This window comes from Anas acuta, chromosome W, assembly GCF_963932015.1.
Source record: "Anas acuta chromosome W, bAnaAcu1.1, whole genome shotgun sequence".
NCBI lineage: Eukaryota > Metazoa > Chordata > Aves > Anseriformes > Anatidae > Anas > Anas acuta.
In genome coordinates this window covers 25,504,691-25,527,985 of record NC_089016.1, presented here as the reverse complement: position 1 = coordinate 25,527,985, position 23,295 = coordinate 25,504,691, and the positions used below count along the sequence as shown (strand labels likewise).

At 43.1% G+C, this 23,295-nt stretch overlaps 1 protein-coding gene across 1 annotated transcript in view; it reads right to left on the bottom strand.

Annotated features, from left to right (window-relative positions):
* LOC137846718 (CUGBP Elav-like family member 4) overlaps positions 1 to 22,860 on the bottom strand; it is a 216,818-nt gene extending 193,958 nt beyond the window's left edge. The window contains exon 1 of the mRNA XM_068664832.1: positions 22,809 to 22,860. Coding sequence (XP_068520933.1) covers positions 22,809 to 22,860 — 52 coding nt within the window. The remainder of the gene's footprint in view (positions 1 to 22,808) is intronic.
* Between the last annotated feature and the right edge of the window lie 435 nt (positions 22,861 to 23,295).

Sequence of the window (23,295 nt, the reverse complement as noted above, 5' to 3'; positions counted from 1 at the left end):
TGTAACAAAGCCCCTTCAGTGTCTGGAGGTATCCAAGTTTCAAGTTCCTTTGCTAATTGGTTTCCAAAAATAGTGGGGCTATTCTTGAATCCTTGTGGTAGCACTGTCCACGGTAACTGTGTCTTTCTGCCTGAGTCAGGGTTTTCCCATTCAAAGGCAAATAGGTTTTGGCTTTCAGTGGCTAAAGGCAGGCAGAAGAAGGCATCTTTTAAATCCAGTACGGTAAATCAGACTTGACTATTCCTTAATTTAGTAAGCAAAGTATAAGGGTTTGCCACTACTGGATGTATATCCTCAGTGATCTTATTTATGGCCCTCAGATCCTGAACTAGCCTATATCTTTTTCCATCTGCCTTTTTAATTGGCAATATGGGTGTATTGTATTCTGATTCACATTCAATCAATAATCCATACTGTATAAATCTATCAATTATCTCTTTAATTCCTTTCCTATCTTCTATCCTCAAAGGATATTGCTTAACCTTAATGGGTTTCTCTCCTGGCTTTAATTTAATAATTATTGGGGTCACATTTTTAGCTCTTCCAGAGACTTCAGTGGCCCAAACTCCTGGATATACTTGATTTATGATCTCTAAGGGTATTTCACTTTTAGGGTCGGTTTGTATTAGTGCCAGGCTTAACACATTTATTAGTTGTTCTTCTCCTATCCTTAATTCCACTTTCCTTTTTTCGAAGATAATTTCTGCTTCTAATTGTTCTAACAGATCTCAACCTAATAGAGATTTTGGAGATCTAGGTAGATATAAAAACCTATGTATCCCCATTTGTTTCCTGTTATAAATGAGGTCTGAATTTTGTAATACTTATAAAACAAATATTTCTAAAAGGTATATAAAAGGCAAGTAAACAGCGCTGGGTGTGCAGGGAGTCTACGCTCCACCAACACGCACACACAAACATCAAACGTTCTAAATACATGTATACAGAACATTGCTTTACATAATGACCCGAGTATGCCTATACATACGTACAATCAGGATAGGTAACAAACAATCCTTTGAGTTCCATAACTTAACAGTCCCCATTCTGCCAGCCTGTTCCTCTTCACTTCTTTTTCCTGCTTCTGTACTGATGTAACTTCATAGTGTTGCCTTTTTTTTTTTTTTTTTTTTTTTTTTTAAGAGCAGGCTCCCCTCTAATACCCTTCTCTCCACAGCAGTTCTTTTCAAAACAACTGTTTAATTAGTCAAACAACTTTGAATGTAACAACAACAGCAAACACCCAAAAACATCCATGCCTTAATAGCTGGAGAACAAGAAACCACCTGGAGAACAAGAAACCCCAGACTGCATGGAGTCTCCTGAATCACCCTTCTTTGTTAATATCAACCATTTTCTCGACACGAATTACCACTCCATATATAACATTTCCCCAACTTGTATTTCAAAGGTTCACAAAAATAAGCCTTTTCGGTTACATCCTTTTACCTTAACATAATCATTCCGTAAAGGCATTAATGCTTGATTTAGAACTGAATACGTTGCCCCATATCAGTAAGAAATTTCAATTCTGTTCCTCTCCTAACTTCATTATAATCAGTGGAGGATCTGCTAGGGTAGATTCCCCGGGTCCCCATTAGACTTGTTGAAATCAGGGGCCGATGATTACCCTAGAAAAAGGCTAGTCGATTTGTCCTCTGAAGCCAGGTCCAAACCGTTTTTTTTTGTTTTTTTTTTTCTTTTTTTTTTTTTTTTCTTCCCCATTACATTTCAGAGTTGGTCCAAAAATTCCACAGGGGTTTCTTTTAGACCTTGTTGGAAGCATATTCTCAATTCCCAATTCGTCCAGATTCTAGTATTTACTTAACCGTTCATAATTCTCAGGATGATTAGGGTCTTAGTGGGGGTCGGTCAGGAAAATGCAATTGTCCACAGTTCCCTGAGCGATCCCATCGGCAATCTGAGCTCACACATGAACTCAGGTTGTTTTCAGAGTTAACTGCTTTTCTGTTTCTGTGAAGACTCTCTGGGACCCATCATGATCCCTTTGCCCCAGAGGGCTAACACCCAAGATTTTAAGGTCTCAGCCCCAGGCCGAGGCAGAACTGTTAACATTCCTACATCCTCTTTCCCTGCTCATTCAACTTCAAACACCTTTAACACTTGCAATAACCCTTTTAACACTTCCTTTATCTTTCTCCAGCCTGTACTTTTCTAATGCCAGCATCAAAAGCACAGTCAGGGACCAACTTAATTCCATACCTTTTCCCTCCAAGATGCTGAAACAACATCAGTATACAACATTCCATCCTATTTTCCTTCTCAAAAACAACATTGACTTTAGCAAAGTATTATAGTTTAAAGCTCCATTAAAAGGCCACTTTTTTCAACATTCCAGCTTATAAAGCAGCCACCATTGATTACAATATTTTGTCAGAGTTTTCTTATTTTCACTTCCACCCGGAGCCCCCCCTATATCCTTCCAATAACTCAAAATACAGCCCAACGTACTTTTCTTAGGAATTTCACTGCTTACTCATCCCCCCATTTTCCAGTTCACACTTTCAGAATACATGTATCACTTACAAAACTGTGGGCACACAGGTATCTTTCAATAGCAATGTCACAAAACTACTATTATTACCAGGAGATATTGCCAAAATCACAATAACAATAATCAGAGTCAAATTCCACATGCGATAGGTCAGAAAACCAAAATATGTAACACTGTAACGATATCTTTTATCTTTAACGATAACAACGTCACGAAACTTATTATTATCACCAAGAAAATAGCCAAAATCGCAGTAACAATAACCAGAGTTAAATACCATACTCCATGAGTCAGAAAACCAAAATAGGCAACACAATTCCAGATGGACCTTAAAGCGAGCTCTTTCCTTAAGGTCCCCAAATATACTTATGGTGCTTACCACAAAGTATATACCAAACACTGCCTCGCAGAAGATCACCTTCCGACTTAACAGACAGTTCCAGATACAGATGGACCTCAAGGTCCCCAGATATACTTGTGGTACTAACCACAAAGTATATACCAAACACTGTCCTGCAGAAGTCACCTTCCGACTTACTGGACAGTCCCAGATGACCGGTCTACCAGAAAACCAAACCAGAATAAAGAATATACTCACTTACAATGATGGGGTCCTTGTCTGCCTCCGCAGTGATCCGGTGAGTCGAGGAGTCCCTCCGGGAAATCCCGGGGGTACCCTAGGGAGTCCTGTCCCCAGCGGGTCCTGCGGAACGGCAGAGAGGTTGTCCCATCTGGGGTGCCAAATTGATTTAAAGATCAAAGCCGAAATTTCTTTAAGTGGTATATTCTTTATTGCAGCGCTGGATGCACGGGGGATCCTTCCGCCTATCGTGCATGTTCGAAGTGACAAAATACCTCATATTTATACAGCGAAACAATTAATATTCAATTAGCATCCATACATATTCATTACCTAACCCCGCCTACCCTCGCTTCGTATGCTAATTAGCTTATCAGTCCTTGCGCTTGCGCAAAACCTTCCAAGAATTGTGGGCCGGGGTCTCCAGGATGTGGGCAGTGGTCTTTGGGAGGAAGGCCGTAGGTCTTCCTCGTAATGCACTTTTCACCTTTGCTTAATCAGTTGTTTTCCAAGCTGTAAAAATGCTGAGTTGGCTTTTAGTTTAACTGAGGGTCGGCAGATAACAGGAAGTCTCAGTTAACAAGACAAGACAATTGACTCAAGTTATCTCAAGTCTCAGCCTGACTAACGGTTAACAGATACTGGGATGTTTTCAAATAACAAGATGCTTAAACATAACAAAAGGTCTACAGATAACAAGATGTCGTTTACTTTGTCCTTGCTAACTTTTAACCACAAGTTTTATTCTATCCTAAAGTGAGTTTATACTATATCACTAGCCCATGAGATACCCCCAAGCAGGTCCCAGAAGAGGTCGAAGTTGGCTTTCCAAAATTCCAGGGTAGCAATCCTGCTTTTAGCCTTGCTTCTTCCACCAAGTTCCATCTTGAACTCCATCATCTCATGGTCACTGCATCCCAAGCTGCCCCCAACCTTCATATCCCTAACAAGGCCATCCCTGTTGGTAAGAACGAGGTCCAGGAGCACCCCCTGCCTCGTCAGCTCCTCCACCACCTGCATCAGAAAATTGTCTTCAATGCATTGTAGGAACCGTTTGGACTGCACGTGCCTGGCTGAGTTTCTTACCCAACAGATATCTGGATAATTGAAGTCCCCCATGAGAACCAGTGCCCAGGATCATGAGGCTACTACCAGCTGCTTGTAGAAGGCCTCATCGACCTCCTCCTCCTGATCTGATGACCTGTAGTATACCCCCACAACAGTGTCCCCCATACCAGCCCACCCCTTAATTCTCACCCACAAGCTCTCCACTTGTCCATCACCCTCCCCCAGGTGGAGCTGAGTACACTCTAATTGCTCCCTCATATAAAGGGCAACCCCACCCCCTTGCTTCCCCAGCCTGTCTTTCCTAAAAAGGACATAGCCCTCCATGACAGCATTCCAGTCATGTGAGCTGTCCCACCACGTCTCTGTGATCGTAATAAGATCGTGGCCCCGCAACCAAACACAAATCTCGAGCTCATCCTGTTTATTTCCCATGTTTCGCGCATTGGTATACAGGCACATTAGGGAAGCAGCAGGCACAGTTACCCCTGGAGGGATGAGAGAAGATTCTGGACAGGGTATCGGGATCATTACCTTCACTGAGGAGCCCTCGGACGATCCCATGGGACAACTCAGACGTTTTTTCCCTACTATCTTCAACAGTGACAGCAGTGACAACTTCCCCCAGCCCTTCTCTGTCACGTCTAACTCCCCTCCCTTCCCCCATCAAACCTAGTTTAAAGCCCTAGTAATCAGCCCAGAGAGCTTGCTCCCCAATACACTTCTGCCCCACTTGCTGAGATGGAGTCGGTCAGCAGCCCATACCCGGCTTCTCAAAGGGCTGCCCAAGGTTGAAATACCCAAATCCTTGGTCCAGACACCACACACTCAGCCAGGCATTCACCTGTCCCATTCTCTTCCTTCTTTCTGGGTCTCAGTCACCCAGCAGGAGGAGAACACTACCTGCACCCCTGATCCCTTCAACAACCTTCCCAGGGATGCAAAGTCCTTTTTAATATTACTCTTTTTTTTTTTTTGGCCACAGCTTCCCAGGACCCAGCCTGAATGACTATAAGAGGATAGTAGTCTTCCGGTTTAATGAGCTGTGGCAGAGCCTTCCTAATGTCTCTGACATGCGCTTCAGGAAGAAAACACACCTCTCTGGAGAGGTTATCCGGGTGACAAATGGGAGCCTCAGTATCCCCCAGCAAGGGGTCTCTGATCACTAAGACTCTCTGCCCTTTTTTTTGTGGCACTGGTTTTGATGCAGTGCCCCGTCCAGCCCCGCTCCCTATGCTCGGTACTTCCCCCAATCTTGTCATGCTTCTCGGGGTTGCTTCCCGGGTTCTGACTACTGTCCAGACCCTCATCCTTTTCCTTTTCCTGCCTGAAAGCCTCGAATCTATTACCCAGGGACACTGTGGGGGTTGGTGGCACTGTGGGTGTCAGGGGCTGACGCCTCTGTGCTTTGAGCTGAGACAAGGGTCCATCCCCTTTCCCCTTGTGGGCAGTCAAGCCCTCTGTCCTGCAGGTGAGCAATACAAGATTATATAAGATTAATAGTTTCATGCTGATTTTCCATTTCCTAGAGTGGTGTTGAATTACAAATTTATGGGGGGAGATCGGGGGGATGTGTACTATATGAAACTCAGAAAAGGGTAAAACCAAAGCATGGTTATTGTTATAAATGAAGTCTCAACTCTGAATTTAGTAACATAAAAGAATATTTATAAAAGGCAAGTAAACAGCGCTGGTTGCGTGGGGAGCCTATGCTCTACCAACACGCACACCCACCGTCAAACTTTCCAAATATATATAGGACATTGCTGTTACATATTTACAAGAAACCCGAGTACGCCTATACATATGGATATCCTATCCCGCTTCATATTATAATTCTCTTTGTGGTGGTCGTTGTGGGTGAAAGTCTCACGGTTTCCCCATCACCATTAGCAACCTTTTGTTCCAGACTGCAGGAGCAGCTTTGACTGTCTCCCTCTTCTTCTGCACATGCTCTGCCCACCACAAGGTTCCCAAAAGCAACAAAACGTGATTGCTTTTCCCGCGTTTCGTTAACCCTTGAAACCACACTAATAATATTATTATCATATAACATTAAACAATAAATGTTAACAGTTCTAACCAGCAACCCCCCCAGCAACTTCCATGCCTTAACAGAGGGGAAAACAAGCAACCCCAGATGGCAGGGTGTCGCCTCAATCACCCTTCTTTATTTCCTCTAAACTCTTTACATTCCTGATGACCTCATCGTTAAGAGTCTGATGTTATCACCAACCAGGAGGCTTTCCGACCCCCATTGCCACATTCCCAAATCTCCCCCTTCTTTATTAATATCAACCATTTTTCTGACACGAATTACCACTCCATATATAAAAATCCCTCCTCTTCTTTTGAATGTCATTAATTCGTGTCTTGGCTTCGAATTTGGCCAAGGCCAATTGAACTGTAAAAGAATGCTTTCACAATATTCTCTGTAAGTTTTATAAACAAGTTTTTAGCAATGGTTGGAATCCCATATTTAGCTCGTGTTTCATTTTCATGATTCCGCAAGGTGTATAATAATTGTACTTTTCCCAATTAACCCTCCTTCATTATTAACTCTTACCTCTATCCACCATTGATAGGGGACCTCTTTTGGCTCATAACTGGTTATCTTATTGCTTTCATTACATCGAGCATACTCTGGTTTCCATAGCATAGGTTTAATAGGCATAGTAGTGTTTGTTCCTGCCTTCTTCCCCTCCGGGTGTTAACAATACATTCACTACAATTCTGAGACCAATAGCATGTAATTAGGAGAGGTCCAGTAAAGGCCATGTTACCTGGCGGTTATTACCCTAAGGGGTTGCAGCCCTTGGTAAACCTTCTTGAGCCGCAATACCGGTCCCTTCTCCGGTCTTGCCCTCTCCCTGATGCTTCTTAGGAAATGGTCCAGACTTACACACCCGATGGTTCTTCTATTTGCGTTCAACTTTTCCACGAGTTAGTGGGGGCTTGCTTCAAAGCAGATAACCAATCATCTAGGTAAATTTTCCCACCTATTATTAAATTTTCAGGTAATTCAAGATGTTGCGGGTATCTCTACTGGAGGTGGCACTCCCCCTATGGGACTTTGGGGTCCCCAAATCCTTCTATTAGGGCCTTTATATGAGTTTCCAATGATTGCTAATATTCTAATCAATACAAGATTTAACATACATACAATTAGCATCCAAAGGGTAGGTATGCCCTGATATACTTCAAGTTCTTTTAAGCTTAACTTTCAGATCTCCAGGAGTAGACTCAACCTTCCAGGTTCCTGTTACGGGTCCCTTTACTCGTGATGCATGTGTCCACCTCTTTTCCACCGTTCTTATAGCCGTCTCTTTGGTAGTTCAGTAAAGTCCACCTGTTTTCTCTCAAATGGTCGATATGCAATTCTTCTTCCTCCAGCAGGTGCTTGACTAATCATCTTCTTATTTACTTTTTGACATGTTAAGCATCCTTGGACGGTTTGTTTGGCTATCTCATATATTCCTACACACCCATAAAATTTTAGAAATTGATCACTCTGCTTTTGTTCCCCAGTGGGTTTGTAGGTGTAGCCGTAAAAGTAGACGCCTAGTATGTTCCTTTGGCAGTATTTCTCTTCCATCAGGCAGAATCCATTTTCCTTCTTTCAGTTCTGCTCCTATGTTCTTTACAATTTTTATTTCTGCTTCTGTATACTTTTTCTCTTGTGTCCCTTTTCCAGGGGAAACCCTGGCTGCATGTACAGACTGGGCGATGAGACGCTGGAGAGCAGCCTAGAAGAGAGGGATCTGGGGGTCGTGGTAGACAGCAAGTTGAATATGAGCCAGCAGTGTGCCCTGGCAGCCAGGAGGGCCAACCGTGTCCTGGGGTGCATCAAGCACGGCATCGCTAGTAGGTCAAGGGAGGTGATTGTCCCGCTCTACTCTGCGCTGGTGCGGCCTCACCTCGAGTACTGTGTGCAGTTCTGGGCACCACAGTATAAAAAGGACATGAAACTGTTGGAGAGTGTCCAGAGGAGGGCTACGAAGATGGTGAAAGGCCTGGAGGGGAAGACGTACAAGGAACGGCTGAGGGCACTGGGCCTGTTCAGCCTGGAGAAGAGGAGGCTGAGGGGAGACCTCATCGCAGTCTACAACTTCCTCGTAAGGGGGTGTCGAGAGGCAGGAGACCTTTTCTCCATTAACACCAGTGACAGGACCCGCGGGAACGGGGTTAAGCTGAGGCAGGGGAAATTTAGGCTTGACATCAGGAGGGGGTTCTTCACAGAGAGAGAGTGGTTGCACACTGGAACAGGCTCCCCAGGGAAGTGGTCACTGCACCGAGCCTGTCTGAATTTAAGAAGAGATTGGACTGTGCACTTAGTCACATGGTCTGAACTTTTGGGTAGACCTGTGCGGTGTCAAGAGTTGGACTTGATGATCCTTAAGGGTCCCTTCCAACTCAGGATATTCTATGATTCTATGATTCTATGATTATCCATTTCTTGTAGGGGTAGGACTACATCATGCTTCTTAAGAGCTGCTTCCCTAGCTTCTCTATCTGTTAGGTTATTCCCTCTTATGTGGAAGCCAGTTCCCTTTTGATGTCCTCTGACGTACCACAGCAATCTCCCTAGGTCCTCTCAATGCCTGCGATATTTGAGTAACTAAAGTTTGGTGAATCAGCCCTTTTCCCTGGGTGCCTATGAGTTCCCTTTCTTCCCAAATTTTCCCAAATGTGTGGACTATTCCATAAGCATATTTAGAGTCTGTATAAATAGTGCCACTTTTTCCTTTCAATAGTTCTAGGGCTTGTAATAATGCATAAAGTTCACATGCTTGAGCAGACCAGGCAGTGCTGAGTGGTCCCGATTCTATTAGGACCATATCCCCATTTACGATGGCATATCCTGATCTTCTTTTTCCATCTACTACTTTGGATGATCCATCAATAAATAATTTTTCCCCTGTTTCTAATTCTGCCTCCTCGAGATCTGGTCGGATTTTGGTTTGCAATTCAATCACTTCCACGCAGTTATGTTGTAGTTCTGTTAGGGGTTCCCCATATAGAAATTGTGCAGGACTCTGTGCAGCAGTTACTTTTAGTTCTAAATCAGGGGAGTCGATCAGGATGGCCTCATACTTCAGCATCCTACTATCAGTTAACCATTTTTCAGCCTTTTGCTGGAGTACTTCCCTAACATTATGTGGAGTATATATCTTCAGAGGTGCCCTAAAAGTGACTTTTCTAGCTTCCTCAATCAGTAAGGCAGTAGCCACAATTGCCTGTAAGCACACTGGCCACCCCCTACTCACAGGGTCTAATAGTTTGGAACAATATCCCACAGGTTTCTTGATTCCTGCCCATTCTTGAGTTAGTACTCCATATGCAGTTTGGTTAGAAACATTTACAAATAAATAAAAGGGTCTTTCTAAATCTGGGAGGCTCAGCACTGGAGCTTCTATTAATGTTTTCTTGATCAACCTCAACTTTTCCTCATCTTCCTCATTCCACTTAATTTTTTCTCCAGTCAATTTTTCATATAAAAACTTTGCCTTTTCACTAAACCCTTCAATCCAGGGCCTACAATATCCCAAGAGGCCGAGCAGTTGCCTCACTTCCTTCTTCGTTTTGGGTGATGACAGGGCTAAAATCCCAGATACCCTGTCAGGATCCAATTTTTTTCTTTCCTTGGCTAAGCCAATGTCCTAAGTACCTTACTTCCTTTTCCACGAATTCTAATTTAGATTTTGAGACCTTCAACCCTTTTTTCCCTAAGAAACTAAGTGATTCAACAGTGGTTCTCCGTGTCTCTTTTTCAGTCTCCCCAGCTATTAATAGGTCATCCACATATTGCAACAATTTCACTTCCCCCTTTACCTCAAAAAGTTGTAATAATTTTTCTACGGTTTGGCCAAATAAATTTGGGAATTCAGTAAATCCCTGAGGCAGTACAGTGCATCTAAGCTGTTGTCGCCTTCCTGTTTCAGGGTCTTCCCATTCAAAGGCGAAGTAATTCCACGACCCTTCACTTAATGGGCAGGCCCAGAAAGCATCCTTCAAATCTATTACACTGTACCATTTATGCTGAGGTGTTAGGTAGTTTAATAAAGTATATGGGTTAGCCACCACTGGAAATTTGGTTATGGTTCGCTGATTCACAGCCCTAAGATCCTGAACCAACCTATATGATACATCAGCCTTTTTTATTGGCAAAATGGGGGTATTATGTGGGGACATACATGGTTCCAGCATCCCCTTTTGGAGCAACCTGTCTGTAACTGGTTTGAGTCCTCTTTTCCCCTCCAATGGGATAGGATATTGCCTAATCCTTATTGGCTGTTGTGGATCCACTATTTCTACTACCAAGGGTTCCATATCTAATTTTCCTGAATCTCCCTTTTGATACCATACTTGTGGGTCTATTTCTCCCTCATCTTCTTGGGATAGGGTATATAGCTGAATTTTTAATTCTCTCCCGGCTCTTGATTTCCAACCCTAATCTTATTATTAAGTCCCTTCCTAATAGATTGTGCTCAGCCTCAGGCACCAGCAATAGGTCATTGAGACATAGTTTCTTTTCTGATTCTATTTCTATATTTTCCAATATAGGAACCTTAAAGGGCTCCTCTTTTGCTCCTACTACCATGGTATTCCTCTTTCCTTCCTTAACCCCTTTTGGTAATTTTCTAATAGTTGATTTCTCTGCCCCAGTATCTACCAAAAAATACACCTCTTCCCTCTGGGGACCTATTAATAATTTTATTAAGGGCTCATTCGATGTTCGGGTCCCCAAAAGATATAGCCCCTGACACCCCTAGTCTTCCTTAAACATTTTTTCATCCTGTTTCTTTTTTCTACAGTTCCTCTGAAGATGCCCCTTTTTGCCACAATAGTAATAGATAGGGATTCTATCTTGTTGTCCTTTCCATTTATCCATGGGTTCTCTTTCACCCTGTTTTTTCCTGATCCTTTCCTGCTTTCCTGTCCACTTGGTTTTTGACTTTCCCTTATTGCTGCCATAAAAACATTTGCTTTTGCCTTCTGTTTTTCCCCATCTCTCCTCACAAAGACCTTTTGTGCTTCCCTCAATAATTCTTCTAATCCTTTTTCATGCCAATCATCAAGTTTCTCCAAGTTCTTTTGGATGTCTTCCCAGGATTTTTCTACAAACTGGGTTCTCAACAGTGCCCCTCCTGCAGGGGAATCAGGATCTATACCAGAGTACATCTGAAGGCTTTTTCTCAGCCTGTCTAACCATTCAGTTGGAGATTCGTCTCTGCACTGACACTCGTTAAAAGCTTTATTTATATTTTGTCCCCTTGGAACCGATTCCTTTATCCCTTGTATCATTATGGTCCTAAGATCCCTCATATTTTGCCTCCCCTGAGCAGCCTGATGATCCCAGTTAGGGTTGGTATTTGGCCATTTCACATCCCCTGGAGGACCTCCCTGATTTTGTCTTTCCCACAGTCTCATTCCTGCTTGCCTGATCATTCCTCTTTCTTCTATAGTGAAGAGGATTCCTAATATGGACTGTGATAAATTAGTAGGGGTTTGTTCATTGTCCTTGAGAATTTAAAGAATCTACTGAGGAGATAAGGTTTCACCACTCACGGCATTGTAACATGGGGACAAATGGGGAAGGGGGGTTGGGTAAACATCCTTGTTAAAACAAAGATTCTGTAAGATACCATCCACCCACCGCAAGATATCCTGTTTTGCCCCCACCTGAACACAAGCACAACACGTGATCACCGGAGGAAGAATAACGACCCCCAACAACAGACTGCGAAGCCTCAGAACAAGTCTCGACAAGTCAACAAGTCAACAGGTCTTGACAAGTCCAGACCTTGAATGCTATAAAACAGCGACACTGGAAAGGGGAAGTTGCGTGCCGTGGCGGAGCGGAGACTCCCCAGCCGCCCAGCGCTGTTTTGCTTGTGTCTGCTTACTTGACTAATAAAATAATTTCAATAGACCAGTAAATTGTGTGGTCTAACTTATAACAAGACCAAACTCGCAAGGAACAAGCTTGGAAAGTCTCAACAAGCAAATTAAATCTGCAAGGCGTGAGCATTAGTCACCTTTACTTTTCTCAACATCAGGTAGAAAAATGGCCTGTACTTTCCTTTTCCCCCAAATGCTTCTCTGAAAGAACAGCAAAACATACCTACTATTTATTAAAGAAATGCCCACATAACCATAACTACAAGTTTGTCAATAGAAAAATACATAATAAATGTCTTGTTATTTCAATTCTTTTGTGAGACAGTTAATTAGAAACTTCCTTTGTCTACATGGATTGCACTTATTCAGCTATATTCTAATAAAATGCACACTGCTTCCAGTAAAGGGAATGCATTTGCTATTGATGTGCTATAAACTACTATACAGAGAGGTGTTATTATATCCCTGTGTAATAACAAGCCAATTATAATGATCAGCAAAACCTTTGAAATAAATTGAATGCATGAGGAGTGATTATCATAATGCATTCTAACTGTTCAGTGCCATAAATGCTTTGCAATTAATTGTATTATAATTGTACTATAAATGTATTTTTAATTCTGTCTAAAAACACATTGACAAACAACCTTTACATTAGAAAAAGATACTAGGATTATAACGTGTCCCCGAGTTCACCTAGGAGCTTGAGCTGTATTTACAAAAGCGGTATTTTTTAATAGGATTACATTTTTTATTTCCTCCACTCTTCTCCACTCACTAATTCTTCCATTTTTGCTCAACAGAAAAAACTCCAAACATCACTGAGCAGTGTGAGGGGCCTATTATCCACCATACTGGATTTTTAGCCCTGTATGCATAATTTTGGGCACAGCTACAAGCTTGCACTGGTGTCTTAACCCTGTGACACTGACTGCCCTGCGTGCAGGAATGCCAAAGGCACTAACCACAAGAAACGAGCAAATCAAAGCAAATCATAACCTAAGCAGGCAATGCAGGAAGGGTGAGAAGAGAATCAAAGTTACATAATTGATCAAAAGTCATGTGGTAGCTCAGCTGCAGAGAAAAGAACTGATATCAAAACCTCAAGGCAATGAGCTCCCCAGCCTCTCTCCAGGCTCTGCTCTAGGCTCTGCTCCTTCTTGTCAGTAAACTATTAGGTTAAAGATGCTTTATGAAAAATGTGCAATATGGTTATTTTTTTCTCCCCCCTTTTATTCCCTTACTACTTGGTTTAAAAGGTTGTCCTTAGGATATGTGCTAGAACACAATGTCCTGTGGATCTTTTCCAGTTCCTGTTGATGGGCACCCTTCCATCGATTTCAATCATGATGGAAAAGGCAGACGTGAACAAAAATTTGATTTCCCTTATACTCTTTCAGCAGGTGAGCATGGAGTGGAGCACATCAGCAGTGTCATCAAATATAAAACACTACACATGAAGAGCCAGAGCCTTTTCTCTCCCCCAGAATGAAGTTTTACCAGACAGAAGGGAGCACAAACAGGGTCATCCTGGGCTACTTTGAATTAACTGATCCATTTGCATGCAGCACTGCTGGTACTTTCTGCCTGCTTGAAAACAGGGCCCTGTGAACACAACAGGGAATCAGCTCTCAGTAGGGTCATGCAGTCCTGAGTTTCCACAATATACTCGGAGATTTTTCATTTCTCGTTGCCTGCAATCAGTCCCATGACAATCCATAGGTAGAAAGAGAAGTCTTCCATGAGTAGTAAAATGCTGTTTCTAGATCAGGCTTATCAGACTCATAAGGTTTAAAGGAAAAACACCGCTGTTTTTAACAGACGTTCTGGCCTGGAGAACAAATTCCCTTTGCACCCAGTGGCTTTGGGAATTGCTGTAGAGGCTCCGTCACACACAGTGAGGCCTAAAGCCCAGCTCTGCCTCTCAAAGACTGTGGCTACACCTGGACTGCGAGGAAAGAAAAACGCCCAAATCTGGGTGAGTTTCTTGATTCTGGACTCAGTGAATTTCTGTTCACATTGGAAGGAAACCAGGAAATAAAGGCTAGAAGATGCCAGAGTGATGCTCAAAACTATGGGATATCCAAGGTAGCCCTTGCAGTCCTAGGCCCAGCTTCTTCCGCAGCCCTTGACCAGATGATCAGGGAGGCGAATGCTCTCGAAGGCACCGACATCTCTCCCTCCCAGTACTACAGCACCTCTGATGGCCATTCCTTAGGTGTTGAGGGATTTTTGAAACAGCAAAAATCCCATGGCTTGCTGCAGCTGAGCAAACCAAGCTACCAGGGCAACTATGAGAAGTTCCCGTGACAGTGTTCCCATATCGCCCAATTGAGGAATTCAGAAAAATATTGTTACCAGTAGCTGACTTCAAGGACAAGGTCTACGTGACTGCTAATCACAAGGGGGTTGTTCTCTTGCAGGTGGGGTTGTTTTCTTGTAGTTGTTTGTCTGAGTGCTTCTGACCAATAATCTTGTGTGAGACACTATCCGCCCCTGTTAAGTTCACTATAAAAGTTAGGCTATTCGGGCAATAAGATGGAGCATGATCTGACTCTACTGGTGTCTGTTGGGCTTTCAGCCGTGCTTCCTGCAACATATGGCGCCTGAACAGGCTGAGACCCGAACAGGCTGAGGCCTGCACAGACCGAAACCCGGACTTGCTGAGACCCGGACTCGCTGAGACCTGGACTTGCTGAGACCCGAACAGGCCGGGAGCCTGGAGAGGCACCGAGAGACCGGAGCAGTGCCGGGAGACCCGAGGCACACGAAGGGACTACTACCAGATGGAGAGAGCCCTGAGAGACGCTTCAGAGCCATGGACGACTCTGAGAGACACGGAGAGACCTGGCAGAAGCCGGAAAACCTGAGAGACATTGAGAAACTCCAAGCAGTGACCCGGACAAAGGACTCATGGTGAGACGCGGGGAAAAGAAACCGCGGGGAGACGCAGGAAACGGAGCCACGGGGGGACGGGGGAAACGGAGCCGCGGGATGACGCGGGAAAAGGGGAGCCGTGGGAACCGCGGAACATGTGGGAGCCGCGGAGGGACACGGGAAACAAAGTAATCGCGGTGCGACGCGGGACATCCGAGATCGAGTTGCTACGGGAGACCAGAGGCGTCAGTGGACAACGGCAGCCGACCCTCACCGTGTGGCGAGTCGGCACATAGCAGAGGGGCGGAGATCAGGACCCTGCAGCCTGTCTGACGTAACCATGGAGGCAGCGGCGGCTGTGCTGCTTCTCTCTAGCATTCTTTTTATAAGAGGTTTATCTTGCAATGCAAAAAAGACTATTCGTCCCCAGATCAGTGTTATAACTATGCTGTTACATAATTTGATAAATGTACAAATGTTCCTGGATAATATTCAGTGGGGTTGCCACGTTGTACAGATTACTAATGATGACTTAGCTCTATTACTACCTTTATTGCAGTGCAGAAGTGCAGAGCCACAGATTACACTGCCAAATGACCACCGGCAGGCTCTTTCACAAACCGCTTCTACGGTTGCAGCTGGCACTGCCTGCAGCCGTATAGCAGACGTTACACTCTCTTTCCTAACTAACAATCATGTGTCTCATCCATTTGTGGTGAATGGTCAGTGGCAAAAAGAAAAGGGGGAGAGTAAGGGGCGACAAAGACAGAAAATGTACCAGGAGGATGCCACTGACACTAACAGCATGGGTAATAGGAGTAGTATAAGTGACACAGGTTACAGTGTGGGGCGGCTTCAAGGACAAGGTCTACGTGACTGCTAATCACAAGGGGGTTGTTTTCTTGCAGGTGGGGTTGTTTTCTTGTAGTTGTTTGTCTGAGTGCTTTTGACCAATAATCTTGTGTGAGACACTATCCGCCCCTGTTAAGTTCACTATAAAAGTTAGGCTATTCGGGCAATAAGATGGAGCATGATCTGACTCTACTGGTGTCTGTTGTGCTTTCGGCCGTGCTTCCTGCAACACTCAGGTGCCCACCCTGTCAGTGATACTGTGCCAAGGCTTCTGGGGGTCCTGACACTTCCCCAGCCTCTAAGGCAAGAAGACTGCCTCCCAGAATGATATCAAGGTCTTCTGCATAGGCTCTAGCTTCTGCTTTTTCCTTTTGACTCATGAGCTCATCTCTCCTCTCAGTGGATTTTTGACATAGTATTAGATTATTTTTAAACAGTTGTTCCTTCTCTTTTTCCTTCATGTGGAGCTACTGCAACTCAGCACCACTGAGCTGTTTAATCTTGAATACATAACTAATAAAGAGAAGATATTTGGATTTGGGTGTGGGTTGCATTTTGTTGTTTTTTTATTTTATTTTATTTTTTTAAATTCCTCCTGCAAGAAAGGTGGAAAACAGTTGATTAACCATATTCTGAGCAAATCTCAGGAAGAGGAGATGTATGAGACTATGGGACTTAGAAGTATGCTGTGACATGGAGTTAAAAATCTCATTTCAAATTGCAAGGGAAGATAAAGAAGGAGATACATGCTTTTTAAACTGCTGTGGACACTGAGGGAAAAGAAGGAGAATATGGCAAGTGTGTAGTAAATGACTTGTCCGGAGGTCTTGAATCCAGGCCTCAGAAAATGTGAAGCCAAAGCTGCTACTGTCCAACCAGTAGTCTTATCCTGGGAAGTGCCATGGTCACAGCAAAGTCTGGTACGTGCAGTGATTGTGATCATCACAATTCTCTCTTTGTGCCACACCACTCTACTTGAGCTATAAATGGTGAGGGTGAGAGTACTACTGGGCTCATGATGATGTTGACAGAGTTAATGGGGGCCCCCGGAATGTGTTCAGGGAAAATCAGCTTGGATCTTTCTCTTCCCATTATCTCGCTTTTTTTTTTTTTTTGCCAGTGCCGTCTTCCCGCTCATGCTGAATGGGTGGGGGGACCATAAAAGAAAAAAATGAGTAGAAAAATCTGGGCATTTAATGTAAAAGGGGGTTGAATGGATCACCATTTGGAAACAAGACATCCTTCTCTCCAGTATGTGGAATAGGAAGTTATTAAGGAAGGCCAGCAATGATACAAACTGGGAAACTGCTTTTAAAATGGCTTCCAAGGAGCTCAACGTGCCAGGAAAGACACATGGCTCAGGGATAAGAAAGAGATAAGATGTACAAAGGTACAACTCTGATCTATGCATAGTCTCAAACATCACAATTTCTCGCATGTTGGAATAGCCTAACCTCCAGCAGTGCACGAGGGGAGATGCTGAGCTCTGCCAAGAATGCCATATCCATACTTATCCTTAACTCTCTTCTTCATACCTTCCTGCTGGGCAGCCAGATCTATTCCTTGCAAAGCATTTCCAGAGAAGAAGAAAATCATTCCATGTGGCTTTGTTATAGCTGCATAAAGCCAAACTGAGCTGACGACATCCAGACTTGCCTATTTTCAGCACCTAAACAGGCCTGAATCTGGCTAGTACCTGGATAGGAAGCTTCATGAGAGGTCGTAGTCATCAAAACAAGCTGCAGAATTCTGAATATTTAAATGGAAAATAGATAAATGCCGAACAGTTAGTGGGACCTGGGGCTGTTTGTCACAGATAAGCCCTGCCAGCTGCAGCAGATATCTAGTGAGAGTTAGAAATGTCACAGATGAAATAAATAGATCCAGACTTTTGCCCCAGAAGGAAAATAGGCCTTAGAAACTGCAGACAAGCCATTCTGGTCCCATCATCATTGCTAAGCTGATGGAAGGGAATAAAAAGAAACAGACCATAGTGCATGAGCAAGGCACCACAGTTTTGCTGCTTATTGTAAGTGGACATTTTGCTTTGAAGCTGAAATAAACCATAACCAAGCAGATAATTTCAGAGCCTGCACCCTGAATAACAGCCAGAGAAATGATGCAAGTCAGTTGAAATATGACAGTCTAAACCTTCCAGCAGCTGCTATCATGTTCCCTAAACAGCAGACAAAAAAAAAAAAAAGACATAAAAAAGACACTGCACATGCCTTCCCTGAAACATACACAAACAAATTTGCTTGCAAGCACAGACAGACACAAAGGATTTTGTACGTTTGTGAAGTCTTGCATGCAGAAAACACTGCAATGTGATGAACTGTAGCCTCTCTTGTAAATCTCTCAGCTCCCTCTCTGCAGGACACTGCAGCCTTTCAACTCTAAACTACTTCGGACTTTGGCTTTTTTATTTTCTGTAGTCCGGGAACCTGCTGTATGTCTTTCATAAAATACAGAAGGACTCAGAAACAACTGTGAAGTGTTTCTGGGTAGAAAGGTTATCACTGAGCCTGGGTAGCACACTGTGTGCACCTTTGCATGCCTTCCTTTATGGACCTTCCCTTGTCCTTTGAGAGAAATGGGGAGGCAATGGCACATCTAAGCATCACTAATGGAGTGCAACTAGAGTAGCAGGAGAGTCCTTTCCTTTTTAAAAATGTTACTCCCAGAAAAAGCTAGTGGTACCTAGGGGCTGCGTTTATCATAGGTTAACCCTGCCAGTTGTCTAGTGAGAGCTAGAGATATTGCGGATAAAATAAGAAATGGCTTCAAACTTTTGCCTGAAACCAGAAAGCAGACTTGAGATCTTTCCCTAAGTTTGCAAAACTTTAAGTCACTGATAGCTACAGGCTATTTTTAGAGCTGAGCACAAGGCAAAGAAATAAGAAAAATAATCAACAGAAATGATGAAATGAAAATTCTATCAGGTTAATTGGGATTTGTCTGGATATATTGAGAATGTAATGTGGAATTATAACTTACACCCCTAAAAACATATGGGACAACCTAACCTATGGCAAAGTACTTTCTATGGAGTCAAACTAAAATTTGGGTAACACAAAGGCCAACAAAAGTTTTTAAGATATACTCAATAAAACTAGAGTTACACTCTGATTTTTTGTCTTTTTATCATGTTCTACGAATTCCATCATTGCTAAGGTCTTTATAAAATGTCAAAGGACTCTGACCTTCCAGTGAGATATCTGGAGCTTCATGAACCATTTGATAGAAGGAATACTCCTATATAACATTTTGCAGTTGATCATCTGCATACGCACAAACAGGCAGGAATGCAAGATTCAAAAATATCCCATTAATTTAGACTGTTTCCCAAGAGAAATGTACTGAAAATACATTCATTTCTAGTTCCTGTGAGATTAGGCAAATGTAAATAATGCCAGATTTATTGAAAAGGATTGCATTCTTTGTCTTGCTCCTAGTCCAATATGGGGATTAACAAACAGAATAATAAAAACAGCAAAACTAATAAGGGGCACTCAGTATTTCTGTTTAGTTGGTTTGAGTGAAATTTGTGCCAAGCAACAGTTTGAAGTCTTCCCCAAATCTAGATGGTCTGATACATTAAATTCATGCTCACACACACTAAATGCCAACAAACCAACTTTTGGTTCAACGAAGAATCAGGACGCAGAAGGGATTAAAGACCAGCGAAACCCAGACTGCAGAAAAAAAGGGGTAAAAAGGCTGAGCAGAATCTCTTTTTGTTGTCGTTGTTGTTGGAGTAAATTCCAGACTCCTATCAGGTTTGGGTTTTGGGAGAACTGACTGGGAAAGTCAAGGATTCACACTTCAGCAAAATGCAGGTATTTGCCCTTGTATAAAACACAACCTTACTTCCTCAAGAACACCACTCACCATTTCCAGTACAGCCTCCTGGCAAGCTGCAGGTTCAAACAGTACTGCATCCTCTCTTTAATACCTGGCACCAAAATTCCCCACAAGCCAAAAGACAGAGGCATATTCAGAGTAAGTGCTCTGAGCAGACTGCAGACCTGTGCTGTGCAGAAGAGATGCTTCATCTACCAAGCTCCCCACTTCCCTCATGTCCCATCCCTATACACGGACGGGGTATAATAAGCTACAACTTAAGTTTCTTTGTTGTTGAAGTTGACCTTTATCTTGCAGACCTAATGAAGTCTTTTGATGTGCTCCTAAGATTCACAGCCTCCTTTTTAGCATTCTATTTGCTGCACCTGCTTTAACCAGTGGTCTCATGAAGAACATAAGTTTTCATGCAATGCATCCCTTGGGTGCCAATTGTTCTTTTCCCCCATTAGTTGTCCTTGAGTCATGCCATTTCGAAACCTCACCAGCCCACAAGCAGCCTGTCAGTGGGGAATTAGGACAATGTGCCTTTCACACCAATGAAGAGCATACCCGCTTGGACCCTGCATTATGATCACCACCGACAGGAGCAATACAGGAACGGAGTGGGAAAGAAAATATAAAGTTTGTGTGTGTTGGTGTCGTGGTTTAACCCGGCCGGCAGCTAAACACCACACAGCCGTTCGCTCACCCTCCCCCCTCCCTCTCTGGGACGGGGGAGAGAAATGGAAAGTGAAGCCCGTGAGTTGAGATAAAGACAGTTTAATAAGACAGGAAAATAATAATAACAAAAATAATAATAACAATAATAATAATAATGATACAATGGTGATAATACGAAAGTAATAATAGTATGTACAAACAAGTGATGCACAATGCAATTGCTCACCACTCGCTGACTGATGCCCAGCCTAACCCCGACCAGTCCGGCCCCCTCCCCCCAGCTAGCCACCCCTATATATTGTTTAGCATGACGTCAGATGGTATGGAATACCCCTTTGGCTAGTTTGGGTCACCTGTCCTGGGTCTGTCCCCTCCCAGCTCTTACTGCACCCCCAGCCTGCCCGTTGGCAGGACAGAGCAAAAGGCTGAGATGTCCTTGGCTTAGTATAAGCACTGCTCTGCAACAATTAAAGCATCGGGGTGTTATCAGCACTCTTCTCATCCTAAGCCAAAACACAGCATTCCACCAGCTACTAGGAAGAAAATTAATTCTGTTCTAACTGAAACCAGGACAGTTGGGGAGATAATTAGCTAAAATACAATGGAGAGGGAACTACTGGTGTGACGGATAATGCGGAATCAAACCACCACCCAAGTCCTGTGAGGGTCAAACCACCCCTCCTTAAAGCAGCTGCTCTTAGTAAGTGTTTGAAAACCCTCCCCAGAAAGCCAGATGTGTTCTCTATCAGTGATTTGCATTTAAAAACAAACAAACAAACAAAAAGAGTGATTGGGAGCTACATACTGTGTAGGCGCACTAAGCAAGTTGGCCAGCTTAATTATTTTTTTTTGGTATGTCTAATTAAATAGACAAAAGGCCCTCCCTTCATTCTCGCTGTCAGCAGGAGCTCCACTGGAATGTGCATAATGTCCCCTCATTTGCCCAGGCAGATAAGCCTTACCAACACTTACCCAGACACAGAGCCATATCTTCAGAGGGGAAGGAAAAGGGGGCAAATTAATCCTGTTCTGTTAAAAAACACTGGATGATGCTGTGTTATGTGTCATGCCTTTGTTGCGGGTTAGAAGTGTGCTATGGCTAGCAGAACTTGCCATCACAGAGCCTGTCAAACATTTTCTGCACACTGCTGGCCGAATTCCCTTGAATTTACTTTATGGGGACTCCAAAAGCGCCATATTTATCCCTGGGTTTTCTGACATTTTTCCAGCATTCAGCTTTTGACCTGCTCTGCAATTACACGGCACCACAGACCTTCCTTACAGAGCCTCTGCCAACCTGCTGGTTTCACCACTCCGTGACACCAGCCCTTTAACTACGAGCTACGTACAAAGTCTTCCAATGACTTGAGTCACTGAAGAGTTTCAGCCCCACATTTACACAGTCAAATCCTCTGGAATCCAAAGCTTTCAACTGAAAAAGAGCACAATTTCAGGGACTGTTGTCTGCGAGGTGTTTTGCTCCTTTTAAGTAGTTGGTGCTGGTGATTTCCACTAATGCCAACACAAAGATAGTAGTCACATAAGTGAAGAAGAGTTTACGTCCATGGTGGAAATTAAAGAGTTTTCATACATTTCATACATTAATAAATGACAAAATCTACTCCCATGTTTATATGATACAGAAGCACTAGTGTTTTTACTACATATATGGACAAAAGCTTCTCCTTTTTTGTCACTCAAAGAGACAGGGATTGAGAAGTATCATGTCGTTATATGTATATATATGTATATATAGAAATGTACTGATACAAGAAAATAAACAGAATAACTTGTCCTGAATAACTGACCATTTTATGGGTGAAGTATCACAAAATCAGTTTTGTCAGAAAACCTTTCACAGAAAACACCTTCTCACTTGTGATCCATTGAGTGGTCTCTTAGCAAAGCCTTCCAAATCCACCATGCAGCATGGAAAAGCAAAGGACTAGATCCTGATTCCAGCTACACCTGTGAAAATCCTGAATAACTCCCTGGTACTAAGAGAAGTCTTCAGCTTCCACAACAGGTTTATCTACATAAGCTGATAAAGGTACAGAAAACTCCTCAGAATTTACTTTTCCAAAAACAGAGTTGCTTCAGTTCAAGCAGAAACAACATGATCAGATAAAACGTAAAATATCTGCTTTATCCTAATGAAATTACACACCTCTGCAGCTTGTCCTAACATAGGTTTGAAAAACCTATGTAGCCGTCACTGCTGTTAAACTTTGTTAAGTCAGTGCCTGATGCTTCACTTCTTAACAAGGCAGTTATTTGTTTCCCAGGCAATCGCTGGCACCTGCCTGCCTTTTAAAATCAGATAATAATTGAATATGAGGAAAGTGAGATGAAGTAAAGGAGATTTAATAAATAGAATCTTTTCTGCAGAGGGAATTTCTGTGGCAGTGATTACGTTACTAATTGATCAGCACATTGCCTGAGAGAAGCCAGAGGCGACAACTTAGCACTGTGGATGAAAGCAATGCAGTCAACTACCTCCTCGGCTTTCGCTGTCCGCTGGTTTCACCTGGATTGGTCTGTTCATCTGTAAAAGAAAGCAAAGAGAGACAGATATTTAGCAATGGAGTCAAACCTTGTTATACAGAGCCTTGCTTTGTATTTTACTGTGCATCAGTTAGCATCAAAATAGACTCCATGAGGAGGGAAAAAGGCAATTAGTAAGCAAAGAAGTGGCAACAGAGCACAGGCTGCTTGGGCAGCTTCTTGGTTTGAGGTGAATCAGTGTCACCCCACTTACCTAACAGGGGCTCTGCTGAATCACACCAGGTGAGGGATCTGACTCATTTCACACAGGTCATGAAATTTTAAATGTAACTTTTTAAATTTCTAATAGTTCCCTCTGGAAACACTGTGTCAGAACAGAAGTACTTTGTTAGAACATATGGTTCAGTGAAACTTTAATTGCAAAGGTTTCTTGAGATTGTCATGGTGAAAAGAAAATGGGAAAGTAAATTCCACC